This window comes from Harpia harpyja, chromosome 10, assembly GCF_026419915.1.
Source record: "Harpia harpyja isolate bHarHar1 chromosome 10, bHarHar1 primary haplotype, whole genome shotgun sequence".
Taxonomy (NCBI): Eukaryota; Metazoa; Chordata; class Aves; order Accipitriformes; family Accipitridae; genus Harpia; species Harpia harpyja.
Genome location: NC_068949.1, coordinates 41,161,558 through 41,179,623, shown reverse-complemented (window position 1 = coordinate 41,179,623; position 18,066 = coordinate 41,161,558). Strand labels below are relative to the sequence as shown.

General features: G+C 42.3%; 1 protein-coding gene across 9 annotated transcripts in view; it reads left to right on the top strand.

Moving 5' to 3' along the window:
- Positions 1-917: 917 nt before the first annotated feature.
- The window catches only part of FGFR2 (fibroblast growth factor receptor 2), an 84,363-nt gene continuing 67,214 nt past the window's right edge, over positions 918-18,066 (top strand). For 2 of the 9 annotated variants that reach the window (XM_052799323.1, XM_052799319.1), the window contains exons 1-2: positions 925-1,577; positions 3,810-4,066. In XM_052799323.1, coding sequence (XP_052655283.1) covers positions 1,516-1,577; positions 3,810-4,066 — 319 coding nt within the window. In that variant the 5' untranslated portion in view covers positions 925-1,515. Of the gene's footprint in view, positions 1,578-3,809; positions 4,067-18,066 lie in introns of those variants that run through there. The other 7 variants (XM_052799322.1, XM_052799325.1, XM_052799326.1 and 4 more) reach the window with 7 other exon arrangements.

Here is an 18,066-nt window from a genome sequence, read left to right as displayed (position 1 = left end):
GGAGAGGGGCCGGCGGTCCGTAACCGGCCCCGTCTGAGATGAGGGGGGAAGAGGAATCCTCAATGAAATGTATATTTAAATGCAAAACGGGCCGTTCGAACAGGGACCCATTATGCGTTTGGTGTGAAACGCTATCAACATTTAAAACTTCATTGTCTCCTTTGTACCAAATCCCTGTAAATCTTCCACTAGCCTTTACTCATTTTCATCTGAAAAGCCTGTTTGGGCTGAATAGACAGCAATCAGCAGCCTCTGGACTTCTCTCTCTCTCTCTCTGGAATGTCAATTAAAATGCAGATTATTTTTTTTTTGTTCCCCCCCCCCCCCCCCCCCCCCGATCTCTTAGTGGCAAAAGACTTGAGAAAAACAGGATAGTCCTGGAAAGCAAATGAAAGAAGTTCAAACAATGAAAAAGTACTGAAGCTGCCAGCCGGTTCCCATTAGTCCTCCAGAATTAATGTTTAATAGCTGTGATGCTCAGATTTGCTTGGAGATTGAACTATGATGAAGAGTCTTGTTAGATATGTATGTGTGTATACGTATATTTATAGGCGCATATGATGTTTGCGTGTGTATATGTGTATAGAGCTGCTGGCTTTAAAGCTTCAGGTACCTGGATTTTTCTGATGAAGCGACTGGGCATTTAGGGCGCTTGAGACTTCTTTGTGGGGGGAAGATCCGTATTTCCTTCAGATTTTGCTCTTTCCTGCCTCACAGAGAAAGATGCCGAAGAGTTATACAATGAGCAATGTATTGATTTGGTTAACATACTCTACAAATTGTACTCTCCCTGGGGAGTGATAAACATCTTATAAACAACAATGGAAGTAGATTAAAAAGAACACTGAGCATTGAATTTAATTAATGCCACTGCTGAACAAGTACTACTTGTTTGTGTGTGTGAGTGTGTTTAAACTGAAGTACGGCTTGGAGGAATTTGGTTGGGCTCCCAAACCAGTCTGCTTTCCCATGCTTGTCAGTTTGGCAAAGAAATTTGGGCAGGTATGTGACGAGGTGAAAATTGACTTGATGAGCGAGTGGCAAGGAGAGCCATCAATCACTGGAGGCTGACAACTCCTCCCCAAAGTGTAGGCTGAGAAGAGAGACAGAGTTCCCTTTCAAGGGGAAAAATAAACACTACGTGTGGCTTTCACTGAGTCTGAGACTCCAGGAGGGATTATGGTATTGTAGTCAGGAAGCCAGAATTGTGGAGGCCAAAAAGCATGCTGGGGCTGTGTTCCAAACATTGAGATAGAGGTACATAATTATCCAGCGCAGGAGGTCTTTCCAGAGGCTCGTCCCCCAGCGACTGTGGCGATTAAAAACTATGAAAAGAATTTGGTTTCGTTTCATCTTCCTTGGACTCTGCTTCTTTTGGGAAAGGGCAATCCTCAAAAGCTGGTCGCCGTTGTGGTGGTAAAAAGTGGTTTCGCTCCATGGATGGGTCCAGAGCTCTGATTTTTGCTTTGCTACACCTTTGCAAGCCACGGTTTTGAATTTGCGGCAGCCCTGTGGATGAAGAGTCCCTTCTTTCTGCTGGCAGATGTTCAGGTGCAGAAGCCGGCAAAACTCTTCAGGTGAGAAGATGTGTGGTCAGGTAGCCTTGTGCTGTACTTGAGGGTTCAGGATGAGGGTAGGAGCTGCGAACGTACTTTCAATGGCATTTAGCGTAGCCTAAAAATCTGAAACAGCTGAAATGTAAGTGGAATTGACGCTGTTAAAAAAGAGGCTGGAATGTATGCTAGCATTCTGGTACGTTTTCTTTTTGCAAGTTTATGATTAAATTTTGCATTTATATATATAGCCTTTAATCGGGCTTTACAGGATGATTTATGGAAATTAAATTAGCATTACAGCCAGCCTGTTAGTTAGGATTTCTGCCCACTTTACAGCTGGATACACTGAGCTACGGAGCTGTGGCTGTCAGACAGCGAGTCAGGCGGTTGACCTGGGTGGTAGCATCCAGGAGGGCTTGCTCCGGTCCTTCACCAGACACAAACCCGTTTGGGAGACAGAGCTCTCTTCGGTTCTACACCTGCTCTGCGCTTATTTAAAGAAGTGCTCGGCAAGCTCTTTGCAAATGTTTGTGCAGTGGTCTGGTGGTGTTTTCACTGGAGATTTAATAGTAGTTGCTAGCTTGTGGTCTGGGATGCTCGCGCTATGCTTAAATTTCTAAAGGAGGGACAGAACTTTGAGCTGGTATCAGCTAAGGTGAAAAAAGCTTGCCCTGGCGCATCAGGGATTCACCTGAAATACCCTTTATTAATTGTTTTCCCCAAGTGCCTTATTTATGTCATCTAAAAATCTGTTTCTGCTGGCTCCAGAAGTTACTGTATACAGTACCCAAGATAAAAGATGCCTCAACAGCATTTCTGTCCTTAGCACTGTGAACTTGGTTTGTACGTAGCAGGTAGCAAAAGGCTAATAAAATCTGCATAAACTTTTTAATGGTTGGCTTTAGAAAGGGAGAGTATTTGTCCATGTTTCTGTGTCCTGTATGCTGAGGTACCACACCACATCCAAATGACAGGGAGTTTTGAGAAGTTTACCTTCATCTCTGCACTCCCTGCCTTTTCTTTTTTTTTGTATAAGAGTGAGGGCAGGAGGGAAAAAGAGGTTTTATGTTACTTTTCCCTTCAAGATGAGTGCTCTCTAAGCTTCAGTTGGGTTTCATCACATCTAAGATGAATCATTGGCCAGATTAGAACAACTGCTGCAGTTACTTGTTTTATCCATTTACTGAGGTTTGCCATCTTTTATTTTTGAAGCGGAAAATCAGATCTAATTTTCTGGTTGAGCTGTTAAATCCCCCTGTGAGGATGCTCTTCTGACCCTCACCTGGCATCTTAGTGTGGTGGCAACAGGGTCCCCTGAAGGGAGTGCCAGTTACTTCGGTACCGCTTCTCTTTTCCGTCAGCCCATGTCTGGATTACCAGTTAACTCCATCCTCTTAAATTAGTTTTACTGTGGATAAAATAGACTTTTTTTTTTTTTTTCCTGGTCTGTAAAATAGGTATCACTAAGCATTGTTGAGAGGGAAGAGAAACGTGTGCGCACGCAGTTTAGCATATATGAGTGGAAAACGATGCTGGGGAGGTCTCCAGTGAAACTGCAATCTGTACCACACTTTATACAGTTTTTAATTGCCTGTAATGCAATGTAGCTAACCAGTATCCCTACAAAGACTGGAACCTTTCACCTGTACAGGACTCTCAGGCTTCAAAAAGATGCTGAACTGAGTCAGAAAAAGGGACCTGGATAGGGGAGCTGGAAGTCCTGAGGTGAAATGAAGTTTTACAGATTATCCAAGTCTAAAGAGTATTTTTCAACTGTGTTTCGTGTGGAAAATTACTGAATTCTTGCAAATTCAGCTGGCTGCAGAACTGCCTAGGTAAAGGAATGAAAAACAAGGCAAACTTACATAAACCTTCAGACAATAACAAGAATATAATTTCTGTAATTGTGGTAATTTTGTAGCATTACAGGTTATGTGCCTGCACATGTGTGTGCCTCTCGTTTTTTAAAAGCTATATTTTTCTGTCAGTAAAATAGCTCTCTAAATATGTGCTGAGAAGTGATTTTGTGAAAACAAGGAGGACTTGGTTACGCCTCAGGTGATGATGGAAACTGCTAACAGAAAATGAAAAGTCACTCACTTTTCACATAGTCTTGAAGCTGGAAAACTATTTTTCCCATCCTCCTCCTCCCCTCCCTCTCACCTCAGCTCTTTTCGGGGCTTTCTGAAGTTTTTTTGGTTTGTGTTTTAAGATGTTTTTGCTGACAGTGTTAAATCTCTCTCCTCCCCACAGCAGCAGCCGTCGTTCCGAGGGAGGAGGTATTACCCTGGCCGAAGGCACTGCTTTCTCTCCATGCTTCTCTAGAGGTGTTCAGATGGGATTAAAGTCCACATGGAGATATGGAAATGGACCAGGGATTTACACTAAAAAGATGGTCAGCTGGGATTCGGGTTGCCTTATCTGCCTGGTGGTGGTCACCATGGCTGGACTTTCCCTGGCTCGACCTTCGTTTAATTTAGTTGTTGAAGACACCACGCTGGAACCTGAAGGTAAACCACTCTAGAATCCTTAATTCCGCAAAATAAGTTAATTATAAGTGCCTGAACGTCGGAAATAGAAGTCAAGATCTTTGTGTGCTTCGGTAAATCTAAGGCAAGTAACGGATTAGTCCTCAAGAGTTATGTTTTTTGACTTTTCCTGCTCGCACATGGGCTGCGTTCATGCAAGCACGCCTTTATTTAATCTTATGCAAGCGAGTGGTGTCAGTGATTTCACTTGGGAATGTCATCACGTTGTATAATCAAAGTGTAAGGCTGAAAGTTTTCAGGAATGGGTCTTTAAGGCAACCAGCCTGTTGCACTTACGTATGTGTTGTTACGTGTCGCTATCTCAGGGAGCGAAATGGATGTATAGCTGCATGTCTTTGTGATTGTCTTAACCTGAGAAGTTCAGAGAAAAATAAATCCCAATAGTTTTCCATCGAGTGGCCTGAATGTTTAATTTTGCCAGGCAGTCTGCAAAAATGGTGTTGCAGCTTTATTGGTGTTTGTACTTAGTTAGAATAAATTTCCCTTTTGCTGTTAATATCCAAGAGCAATCGGTACAGTGTTTGGATTGCAAGTTCTGGAAGCGTAAGTCTTGAGATCTGAATAGCAAGGAGTGCAGTTTATTACTGCGAAAGCAAAGGCTGATTGAGACCTTTTAATTAGAAGAGTTGTTTTGATAAAATCTCCTATTTTGACCCTGCACCTGTTGGTGTGTTCTTCCAGGTATAGCCGTTCCTCAAGCTTTGCAAAGTGGTTTTCTTCTCTAAAGAGCTAAGGAGGGGCTGCTTTTTTATTGTCGTGAGCTGGTTGTCTTTAAGAATGATTTTACTGTATTGTATAGGATCTTTCCTGCTCTCTGAGCACCTTAGGGGGAAAGCGAGGCTTCCTTCATAAGGTTTTATCTGTCCTTTGGAGGATTGATTACGTTTCTAATGACTCAACTGTCAAACTGATATAATAGTCCATAGAGCATTTCTGATCTGGCAAGCGTGCTGGAGAGGATTTGGCCTTCACACGTTCTACTACTCATGTCCACGGATACAGCTTTGTTTTTATTTAATACACTTTCATGCAAAACTTATTTGTTTCTATCCACTGCCTCTAAAAATAGACGTCACCAGCTAACACCACATTTTTAGAATCCGTTCCAAGTACATTTTTATTGATGGCAGGGGATGAACTATTTAGAGGCGATGAGCCCTCCTCCCTAGCAAGCATTCCTGAAAAAAATTAACAAAGTTTAGCAATATTGTCATCTGTCAGCCATAGAGATTGTTGATAGCAAAGATTTTTGTTGTTTTTTTTTCTCTTGAAGGTAACTCGAGAATTAAAAAAAAGCCCAACTCTCATCACCACTTACTGTATGATTTGTTAATTGCACATCTGGTGCCTTTTTGGCTTTTCAGAGGAATGACAAAATCATGAATAATTCTGTTTCCAGATTAGCTGTTTCTAGTGAGGTCCCCCAGTTTTAGGGTTAAACCAGAAAAATGTGATTGCATGATTGGTGGAGTATTTTACAGGGAGAAGAGTAATATTTTTTGAATGATGCCTGATAATTTTTCAGCTTTTCAGGGAAAGAATAGCTTTTATTATTTTAAAAAGCACAGTTTAAAAATGTTTCTTCCACAGTGAGTATCCAGGGTGTGGAATCTGGGTTTTATCAAAGAGTAAATTGTTAAAAAGGATTTAAAACTTCTTCCCTGGGCAGGAATGTTACTGACATGAAACAATTTTAGACGTGAGAACCCGAATCATTACCAGAAACAAGGAGGAAAAAAAAAAAAAGCTTCTAAGTTAATGGTATAATAAGAGCTTTTATGCTGCAGAATACAGGGAATTGTGTGGGATTTATATCTGAGATTTAGGAAATAAAACCTCCTTTATGTACTTCGTTAAACCCCTTTAAAAAAAAAAAACAACTAAGTTTTTACACAATCACCTTTTCTGGGTTCCATCACTGCCACCCACAAGCTCTCCAAGCCGAAAACAAAACAAAAAACCCTTCAAAAAATCTCTTCAAAGACAAAGCAGACTTCTTTTTTAATTTAGTAAATGCCAAACATTTTGGCCACAGCTAATTTGGGGGGTCAGGTGCTCTAATAATGTAAATTTTCGGTAGGGCTGCTGACTGTGCAGTCATTAGAGCTATGACATTTGATACCAGCTGAGAAGGTCGACAGGGCCATGACCTTTGGTGACACGTGTTGATCTCTTCCTTAGTCTTCCTTCATGGACATGCCCTGAATTTTGTCTTTTTTTTTTGATGTTAGGTGCTTTTGTTGTTGCTATTTATTGTCTTAGTGACTCAGAATATTCAAAAATCTGTATGCAACGTTAACAGGAATTGAGATTGTGGCTTTTTGTTCCTTTGATTGTAATGGAGAATATACCCTTGTCTCTTAGCTAAACATAACTTTAGAGACATTTGCAACCGTTTTCTTCAGAGTATCTGGTTAAGTATGTACTTCAGTACAAGTGGCATTTATCTAATAGGGCAATCGACTGCGTGGGTATGCGCAGGATACGTGCACGAGATTGTCATGCATCCAGGTACGTTACTTGTGGTTATCCGCAGTCAATCTGATCTCTTTGGTAGCACGCTTCTCTCCGGGGCTTTTATAAAACACTGGACTCCTCGAGCTCTGGATCTCCTCTCCGACCGTGGGAGATCACGCTGGTACATATGAAAGTATTAACGCCGAAGGTGGTATCTCGAGCCATGGTAACTTATAACGTCAGTATTGATACCGTGGGTGCTCGCTAAGGGCTGGATCCCGAGCGTGGTTGTCGTTGGCGGTGGTGCTTTTCATCCTTAAGCAGCGTGAGCAGAAACAGGAGCTGTGTGCGTTAGTTTGGGGACTGTCAACTATCGAATTGTATCTTGCATCAAGTGTTTACGTGTATGTTTTTTGTCCTCGGGAGTATAAAGACTTTCTGCGTTTAAATATTTAGAAGTAAGTCTACCCCGGTGTGTACAAAGGAGCCATTCTCTTTCTGTGTACCCAGCCTATGAAGGCCTTTGATGATAGCCAACGTTTCAAAAGGGCTCTGACCGCACACATAGGTTGAAGGGTTACTTTGTGAACTGAATAATTAGTTTAGACGTATATTTGATAAATAGCAAGCTCTCCCTTGACCTTCCCTTGCCCAAGCTGTGTGTTATCGTTCTGCCGGGTAGCTAATTTAGTCTCTTCCCCACATGCGATGCCTTGACGCCGTCCTTCGAGCACCCGCGCCGAGCCCTCGCCTGGTGCGGTAACAATGTGTTTCAGTTCCTTTAATTTAGGTCAAATTTCAAAGGACTAATTTAAGCTTTCCATGAGGGACAGCCTAATTCTGTGTCCTGTGAAAAACCCGGTAGTTCAAAATGGCCTTAAAGGTGCGTTTGGGAGGTTCCTAGGAGCGGCAGGGAAGGTGAGAGACCTTCTTTAATGGGTGATGTGGACTTCTGGTGGGCTCTGAAGTGACTAACCAGTTGTCAATTGGGTTTTCACTCGGTCGCAGCTATTTGCTGGCACTCAACAACGTACAAATACAAACACATTCAGTGCAGTACCCAGAGCAATACCTTCCTTTTGTTGTAAAAACATTGCATAATATGAGCAACATACCTTCATTTTTGTAAAAGTGTTGGCAGTGCTTGAAGGTTAAGGTCCGTGCCGCTGCCATCCTGCTGCGAGGTGCTGGGGCTGGTGGGACCCCGCGAGGCGAGCATCTTCCCGGGGCACAGGCAGTGGAGACCCACCAGGATGCTGCTTCCAATTTGGTAGGGAAAATAAAGCAAAAAGTTTACCCAGGGTTCCCTTGTTACCGTTTTTTGTTTTTTTTTTACAAGACCAGTGGCTTTGATATCTGCAAGTTATGATTAACAATTCAAACTGGTTAGTCAAATCAGAGGATTGGTTTTTTTTTTGTTTTTTTTTTTTTTAAGGAAGGGCAATTATCACAGCCCATTATAGAGGAATGTGACATCCCCACAGCTTTGGGTGAGGGTTGGATGCCCTTTCGGGGATCCGGTTCAGTAAGTTATTTGGCCCAGTACAGGAATTGCTAGCTGAGATTCTGGGGAATTGTACAAGCAGCCAGATTAAATCAGTCTTAATGTGTCCATTCTGCATTTAAAATCCACAGTCCTTTAGCTGGGGCATGGTCTTGAGCTGCAAACTAATTGGGCATGGGTAGGGTTGTTATTTACAGTCGGTGTTGATGAGACACTGGGAGTTGGTAATGTGTCAGCGTGGCAACTATTTTGCAAAGTAGCACAAATAATTGCACGTTTCGGGCTTATCTGCCATACAATTGCAGCTTTTTGAAGGGGGGAAAGAAATATTAACTTTTAGGAATTTGATTCCTTTAGTGGTTTCTTTTTGGAGCCAGAAGATTTTCAAAGATGCTGAGTTGTGGGGTTTATTTATTTTTTTATTTTTTTTTTTAAAAAACCACTTGTATAGATAAAACACCAAACCAGCGACTGACTCCAACGGATGCATAATTTTCTAATTTTAAAATAGCTCTTCCTTGGCAGAGAACTCTCAACAAATTTCAGGCTATAGTAACTTTTTTACAGGCAAGTTACAAACCTTTGAAAGCAGAATTTACAATGAAAATGCTGACATCTCCAGTTATGCAAGGTTGTGTACGCATGAGACGATGGACTATTGTGGTGTTTTAATAATAACCATAGCATAGCGCTTAATGAGCATATTTCTATATCCAGCTTCCCAGCTTCAGTAGAAATGATCACTTGCCTTTATACAAATACATCCAAAGATTAGTATTTTCTTAGAATGAATATTTAGTTTAGGAACAGATGGGAGTGCGAGAAAAATACTTAACTGTCCCTTTTTCTATCATTAATAGAAAAAAAAAAAATCCTTACTAGAAGGGTCAGATTTTTAAGTGTTAAACATTTGTGAGTCCTCGAGGTTGAAGCTTTAGAGTGAAAGTGGAGACTTTCTTCGAAGCAACACTCCTTAGCAATATAAATCTGTGTTTTTAAAAGAACCATCACCCACTTAGGCAAGTTACGTCTTGTCTATTTGTAATAGTGCACCTGGTTTAATTAGAAGAGAAAATTTATTTCAGTGTAGTTAAACACGTGCAAAATTCATGCTGAAAAAACAACAGGAACCCCAAACCTGTCTGAATCGATGAAGAGTCTGGAGTTTTGCATCAGTGTGACGGAGAGTCTGGTTGCTCGGTCGCAGGTTGGACACGCTCTGCTCCTCCATCGCAGCTGGTCAGGTGGGAGCATCTTCTGCGGAGTTGGTCAGGACGCACTGATTTGTGTTTGTGGTGGCTGTGGGAAACTGGACAATGCTTGGTTTGGCATGGAGCCTGCCAGGGTAAAATTATCCTTACAGCAATTTGAGAACCGATTTGAAATTCAGACCTTTGAATTTAGGTTCAGCACATCGCGCCGTGTGCCTGTAGTGTTTTTTGGGGGGGATTTGGCACAGCATGCCCCCAAAATCAGAGCTGCTGTCTTGCACTGGGGACTAAACTGGCTTTTAAACTGATTGAAAGAGAAGTTGGATACAACTTTGAATACAGGCAAATCTTAAATAAAGACCAGATTTGCAAGAGCGCAGCAGCCAACGGCTCCTGTTATAATTACGAAACGTGCACTGGGAGCGCCGAGCTGTTCTGGAAGTTTGGCCCTTTGGGTTTCAATCGGAGTCGAGAGCGTCAGCGAAACTGTGTCGGCATTTACTGCTTGGGGACTGTGCCTCTCAACGAGGACAGTTGCAAAATGAGACACTCTGTAAGATGGGTAAATATTCATGTGGATTTTTTTTTTAAACTTTTAAAACCAGCTTATAATGCATCTACCAATTATGTACAACTCCAGGTTATCCTTTCCCATCTCTTAATTATCACTGTTGGTTTATTTCTTGGAAAAAGAACCCTTTTTTTTTTAAGAGTTTGTTATACCTGGACCTACTTCTGAGTATCAGAGTAGTCAGCACCTGGTATAGAAATGTGTCTCATGGGCTTCGCTTTCTGCTGGTTCAGGTCCTTTTGCTGCTTGTCACCACACAAATGACATTATCCGTATCGAAGAGAGGGACAGAAAGGCAAACTAAGTGCTAGCTCAATTCTACCGTGCCGCTTCCTTCACTTGCCATGCTATTATTATTTTAATTGTATTTTTAAAATGACTGTAAGTGAAAGCATTTGGTGAACCTCAGCGAAGCTGAGGAGTTGTGAGATCTGACCTACTTTCATTCCCTTCCTCACATGCCGTTGCAAGTTGTGTGTAATTATTGCTTTTCCTCCCCCGCAAAAGAACTGGCTCATCAGTTTGGGACATTAACCGATGTCGAGCAGCCTCGCGAAGCGCCAAGCGCCTTACCGTAGCAAAGCCACAAGAACTGAGAGGAGGGGAAAATTCCTTTGTACCAAGGAAACGGCTTGCATTTGTGAGGGTTTACTGGGAAGGGCAATGCGCTGGGAGACTGGAAGGGAGAAAAAGAAGGATGAGAAGCTGGTTGGGGAGGAGAAAATAATATTTTGGCTGTATTTTGATTTTTTTTTTTTTTTTTTTTTTTTTCCCTCCTAGCTTTTCATGAGCTTCTATTTTGAAAGGAGTTTTGTGACATGGTAGTTATCACCTCAGGCTTTCTCCCAGGGGGCTTGTGGCTGTTTTCTGAGTGGGGTTTGGAGCTGAACGCTGTGGCTGGCCATGCCTTAGCAGTCCGCACTGACCAGAACAAGTCTGCAGGAGGCTAAGTTGCGGTTGGATGGAACAGAACTCGATCAGAGCGCCATACTGCAACTTATTTTTGCATGTAATAAAGAATTGGGGTGTAGAAAAACAACGTAAGGTTCATGATATTCTTTCTTTAGGATGGCCTATATGGGTGTGCAGGGCTACAGGTGAGCTGCTGGCAGGACCGGCTGCTGGGCAGCAAGGGAAAGTGTGCTTTTGTGAGACTTGCTTTGCGAGTTTGTAAAGTGCCCTGCTCAGTGTCACCGTGTTGCAATGTTTAATTTGTTTCAAGGAAAGTAATACGACTTACAATTCTGAACGCCACCCAACAGTTCTTAAAAATCATTTTAAACCCCCAATTTAAAATTTGAGCGGTTCTTGAGCTTGCTTCTATTAAACACAGTTTAATCACGAAAAATAATCCTGTTCAGGTATTACATTGTCGAAGTACCCAGATTTATCTGATACTGTTTACTTGCCAGGGTAGCACAGGTATTTCAGACGTGCAGGATTAACATGGAAGCTCCGTAATAAATCGGCAGCGCACCACTACTGGGCAATAGCCCTTCTCCTAACAATTCAGAAGCGTTTGAACCATCTTCCATTAGTATGGCAAAGTGCCCAGGAGCCACTGCTACAGTAAGGCGTGACGGGGATGTCTGCAAGTTAAAAATAACCCTTGTCATGTAAATGGTTGTGGGCCACCTGGAAGTGCAGATAGCCAGCCTAGCTTTTAACTTCAGGGCTTGTTCTGCTACTTCTTCTTTGTCCCCAGGAACCACTGGTGACTGTTCTCTGTGTGGAGCTGGAATTAAATTAGCTCTGGTATCTTTTGACTAAACGTTGCTCTCGGTTAAAAGGGAGCCTGGTATGCCTTGAAGCTTTGAAGTACTTGGAGAATATCCTATGGTTTATGCACGTTGTGGATAGGACTTTCAAAAGTGCTGAGGGGATGTTTTGGGGATATTGTTTCCAGTGACTTTTTTCAAATCCCACTTTAGGAAGTGGGGGAAGATGAATTTCAGGGGAACAGGCAAGATGAGACTTCCAGACGAGCTGCTAAAATTAAGAGGATTTGTATAGTCAAGTAAAAATGGGACAGTGTACAAAAGAAACAACTGCTGACTTGTTTATAGGGAATCTGAATAGATGTTCTCTGCATCCAGAACTAACACTCGAACATGAAATTGTGCAATTTTTAACCTCACAGTTGTAATTTATTTCTTTTCAATGTTGAGTAGCAATAGTCTTGAGCATGGCCTTTGGCAAACCTGGAAGAAAAAGGTTGTGTTTTTATGTTTGGATTTATGCTGTGTTCTGTTATGTTTTTATGTTGCTCCTGAAATGCAAATAAAGAACCTGAGAAAAGCTACAGATTGGAATAGATGCAAGAAAATACTAAACCCGAGAAAAACCCTTTGCAACTAAATATACACGCTCGTACCTTTTCCCAAGGCTGCATATCTTGTATGGAGGCTTTCCCAAGCAGACTTTAATGCTAAGTTGGACAACTGGAGTTGGTTAAATTGCTCTGTCACTTGGTTACGTGCAGAATACAGTCAGGAAGATTTGATGTTCTGCTGTTGCTGAAAGTAGAAACAATGAGAAAATGATCCTAGTCTTGGATTCTGCGTTTTAGAGAGAGAAGGTTAATTTTTTTTTCAGCTTTTCATTTGAGGTTCTGGCAAAAGGTGATTGATACATTTCCCCTTTGTGTTGTATAATAGATTACATGAGAAGACTCTTCTGTAATGAGTTTGAAGGGTAGTTAATTATTTTTGAGATTGTGTTACACGTGTTAGGTTTATATTGTACTTCCCAGTATGCTTAGCACAGAGACTATCGCTCTATTACTTTAGGCAGCTGATGGAACTTATGGCTTGAACAGAAATAAATGGTCAAGATTTGGTGCTTGGAACCAAAGGTTCAAATTGTGAAGATGGCCTGTAGTTTCTCATCATAGTGATGAAATTATAAAAGGCTGCACAATAATTTTAGGGGTTTTGGTGTTGCTGCTCAAGGTTGGGGGTGTTTTCTCCCTCCCTGGTTACCAAGTCTTTGTGCAGAAGACATACTGATGCTTTGCTGTTTCTTGCTCTTTCCCATATCTGGAGATAAATCCTACGGTGACTGTTGTATAAAGAAGTCTTCATCCTGTAAGGAGCAGACTGTGAAGAACGGGGACAAACAGGAAGAAATTGCAGGGCAGTTCCCAGCAGCAGGAGGTGGCCTTACTGGTCTCTCTGCTGTTTACTTTGAACTTGGCATGCTCTAAGTCTTCCCTGGCTTGGCTTCCAAAAGCATAAAGCACACAGCCAAGCCCATGAGCATGTGATACTTGGCATTTTTGATGCATGTTGCGTGGTTGTGCAGCCATAACTCAACAATCACAACTATAAAGACAGGTAGGAGCAAGCAGGCTACAAGTTGTAGGAATTTTTAATCTCTGCATGAAGCCTAGACAAGTACAATTTCTTTTTCTTTTGAGAAGGAGTCGTCCTCCTTTAACCACAGGGTGAGACACATCAACCCAACTGCTTTGCAGCCATCAAAGCCATGCTGAAATAGTTCATGTGCCTCACCCCGTATCAGCCAACACACCAACTTAGCAGGGGACCTCATGAGGTTTGCCCCCACTGCTCTCTTCTGCTGGGTGTGATGAAGCCCTTGTGTCCGTAGCCAGGGCTAAATGCTGCTTGGGGGTGGTTACCTCAAGGAGTTGCAGTTCCATAATTGCTCGTCTGCCAGAGAGCATTACACAAGGCAGGTAGATGTAATCACGTGGAGATAACTTTTAGGTGTGTATGCAGAGCTTTTTTCTTGGCCAGGGGGTCCTGCAAGTGGTGAAACTCTTTGCTGCTCACCAGAATTATTTATTTTTCTAAGTCTTCAAAGCTTAGGAAAACAAGTTAGTGCAGTGTAATATTTTCCCTTACCCGTGATGACATTGGCAAGTATTTCAATTGGAGGAGATTCACTTTTTTTTTTATGATCTTAGTATATGTAGCACTCAATAGGAGTTGACATGATGCTGGAGGTCCATGCTTCAGCAGGTCACTGTGGCTGGAAGCTCTACACTTGCCAAAGTACCAGGCACGTATTATGTGGCAACTCTTACTTTTTGCAAGTGTTTGCTTCCAGGGCAAAAGGATTCTTTCTGTTCTTCAGGCAATTTATTTTGGTCTGGTTTCGCCTCTTGTACCCATCAGATGACTAGGTCCTTATAGAATAAGGATAACAGGGTTAAAGAAGATGCCAGGAAAAAATATCTCAATTTATTTTAGAGAGTCTGGCGCTTAACGTTTTGTGGAAGTCTCTGCTTTCAAATAGAGCAGCCTGGGATCTTGTTTTAAAGGAACAAATGCAGACTTACAATCTGCCACATATTTACGTTTGTAACTATCATGGATATCTCTTTGATGCTTTGTGTTTGATGAAGTTTTTCTGCAAGGCCTAGATCTTTTTTGCCAGATTTGAACAGTTAATGTTTTTATACATTAGAGAGGGGGGAAATGATTCCTGCTCTTCAGAATGTTGTTCATTGACAAGGGATTTTTTTTTTTTTTTTTTTTTTTTAGTGTTTTAAAATTATGGAAGGAACTGTAGTAATTTGGAAGGGGAAAGTATTTTATCAGAAGAGAGAGACTTCCTGATTACGCCTGGCATAGCTGGCAGCTGCCTGGCAGAAACACAGTACAAATAAGACAGCAGGAATCCACTGACTTTGGAGAAGCAGATGGATGAGTTGGAAACACTATTTTGTCCCCCTTTGTATAAGGGGACGTGCTTAGCTTTCGTGGCTTTGGTTTGCCGTTGGCTAACGGGTGATAGTCGCCACGGCCAGGAATGACTCTTTGCGTTTTTAAACCGGTGGCCGTTTCTTTTGTAGGCTGAGTTTTTCATCCATCATCATCAGAGGACATGCAGCTACTCTTCGTATCAGCCTGCCAACTTAAATTGAGGGAGAAGCCCATCGGCTTTTACCTGGGAGGTGGGAGGGAAGCTTGCAAACCTGGCTGATGATACCTGGGCATCCTGATCCGGCAGAGGCTGTCTCCTGGAGAGAGCGTAAAGGCTTGGCTTTGACTCCCAAAGTCACGGGGCCCCGTGGCTGTTCTGCTTCAGGCAGGGTTCGACAGCCCCATTCCGCGTTGCTCATCCAGTGTGGTCTTGCTGGATCTTCCTCAATGACAGGAAAAACAGGAGAAGGGGTAGGAGAAGCAGGAGGAGTGGTAGTGGTTGGCAGCCTGGGCTTCCCTGTGGGGACATTCAGTTTTGCAATGAACCTCTTGGATTCTTGACAGGTCAGGTCTGTTGACCCTTCTGGGCACGCTATGGTGAGCGTTTAGTTATTTACTAAAGCCTTTTGAAGCGCAGGTGGCTTGATGGGGTCTGAGGCTTTTGTGTTACGGAGAGTTGTGTGAGAATCTTTGCTGGGGTTAGCTATTAGCTGATTGTTTAATTATTTGGCTCTGTAACTAAGTAACTAAATGCCTTGAGCCTTAAGATAAGCAGCTCTTTGTTAACATTTTAATAAATGGAGGCAAATAATAATAATAATAATTTAAAACCTAAGGAAGTATAAATCTCTCGTTTCAGTGACCGAATCTTGAATAGGAGCATGATTTGGAATATAATTGCGTGTCTCATAATAATCTAAAATAGCACATTCAAAATGTCCCCAGTCCTCTATTGCGGTCATGGTTTTTATACAAACATTATTTACTCCATTTGATGGCTGGATGGCATGAGCCATGCTGCGAGACTGTATGAGCAGGCAAAGAAAAAGTTCACATTTGTTTATTTAACAGCAGCTTGGTTTTTCACGGCGATATTGTTCAATAGCTCCACCTATAAAGTTTAAATACATCGTGTGCACCACTGTTAGGAATAAGGATGTAGCCGAGAGCAGACAATAGCAGAAGCAACGTTCCCTCCCATCTCCCCCAGTGTTTAAGAACACCACCAGAAATTTTGCACGTGCCTTTGTTGCTTGTTTTTTGTTTTTAAGGGCTGATAGGCAGGTGTTATTCACATCAGGTAATGCACCCTTGCAGTAGGTACTAATGCCACAATTATAGGATTTGCAGGAGAACTTGCTTAGAAAGGAATCCCGTGCCGCCTCCTGTGCAGAGCTCGCCCAGCAGCGGGCTGATTTACGGGCTTACGGTGATGGCTGAAGGACGCGGATTCAAGGCAGAGCTTCAGAGAGGGCTGGAGGAGCACGGAGGTGATACCAGATCATCCAGTCTTGCTTGGTGGTGCAGGCTCTGCAGGGCTGTCTCCTCCTTCTCCCATCTAGCTCTTTTCACTAGGGGAAAATTCAGGAGGATGCTGCTGAAAATGCCGGAGGATGGGTGCAAGTGAGGGCCGAGCGAACTTGCAGCGTTATTTCTCTGGTATGCTCAAAAGACGTGGAAGCGGGGAAATAATCCTGATGTCAGCCTCAGGGGAGCCATTGATTTGAGCACATGAGTTCAGAATTTGTCCCTAAATTTCAGAGCGGTGTAAAAATCCTTGTGCAGTGTCCTGGAGAGAGAGTTAACTTTGCAGCTTAGGTTGTTTATGTGCTGGTGGGAATTTTTTAACAGTTTGAACTGGTTGATTTTTGCAGTGAAGCTGTTGGGCGGACTCCTGCCTCAGAATCCCACCTGTTCTCTGTTTGCTTTTGGGCACCATTTCAAACCCACACTGGAAAAAGTTTATAGGCAAACATTATAAAAAGTGACAGTCTTAAGTGCTGCTACATTCTAGTTTGGCAACACAAAGGCTTACCTGAAATAACTCACTATTTCCAAACGTGACTTCATTATTTCATGACAACACTTTGTGCTGTATCTTCCCTGATACTCTAGAGAGAAAGAAACGGAGGAGGATAATATTTACCAAATGCTAATACCTATTTGAAACTTGTTTTTCCTCAGTATACTAGTAATTTTCCTTGTAAAAGGAACTTTCTTTTTAAATTTTGAAATAAGTTACTGCTCTTGAGTTTGGATTTGGATTTGTGTTGAAAGACTCAGTGTAAATTTGGGGGTAGTAGTTTAAAAAGAGATGAAATCAAGGATGGGAGGTAGAAAATTATTTTCCTTGTAATTGTATGTGAACAACCGATCTGCCTAGGAGGACGCTGCAACCTGTGTGACCATCCTGCGTGTGTCCTGGGGCTCTTCAGCAAAAGCCTCTAATGCACTTAAAGGAGGGTTGAGTTATTTTCACCCATGGCAGCTTTTAAAAAGTTCAAACAAAGGCATTTTTAGACTCCACTACATTGTTGGCACAGTGTAAACTCTGTAAAAGAAATTTTCTTTGCAGGTAGAGCGTTACAAAGAAGTCTTAAAACTTCAAAGTAAATTAGCTAGCTGCCTTTTTTTTTAATTTGACAGTGGAATCTGAATTTAAAAAAATCTCAAGCAGACTCAAATATACTCATTAATGTTGCAAACTACATGTAGAAAGCAGCCCATGCTCCTTCTGGAAATTAGATTTCTAACAGCATAGTGTAGTACTCAGTGAAACACCTGCATTGCAGATCTGTGGATTCGTGACTGTATCAGCAAGACTGAATTAGTTTATAAGGAGTATAAAGCTGTATTGTAGCTTGCCCTAGACTTTGAGACGGAACTTTGCATGCCTTGTTATAAAATCTAAATCCAAGAATCTTTACAGTCTCCGTAACTGGTCTTGTTTAAATGGTTTTATGTACTTTTTCTGGCCATCATCTTGGTGTGACGCATATGTCAAATCTGTTGTTTGAAAAAACATGTTTGCCCTAGGGAAAAAGCCAGGAGAAGCTTTGCTTGTTTTGCAAGGAGCACATCCCTGGGTCTGTTCTCCCTTTCCTTTGGGCAAACTCCTACTGAACTCCCTGAAATGACATGATTCCAGGATGAGTGGGAGGAGAAATTGGGCACGCTATTTTCAAGTGCATCAGTATAACCCAATATTTAAATGCGTGAGTGTCCCACTGTGGTGGCCACTCCTGGTACTCATAGAATCATAGACTGTGTCGAGTTGGAAGGGAGCCGTAGGGATCATCGAGTCCAACTCCCTGCTCCCTAAAACTAAACTACTGACAGAGCTTCAGCATTTCCAAACTCCTGTCCACAGGCTAGCTCCGATGTGATGCTCGTTTCAGACTTCTCTGTTGAAAGCGTGATACAAGAAATGACAATGCCGTGGCCCAAGGACGAGGAACGCGGGTTTCAGGGTTTTGGTATTCTTAGAAGCGAGAGTGGACGCTGAGGAGTCACCTATTTTAATATTCCCTCAGTCTCCCAAACAAACA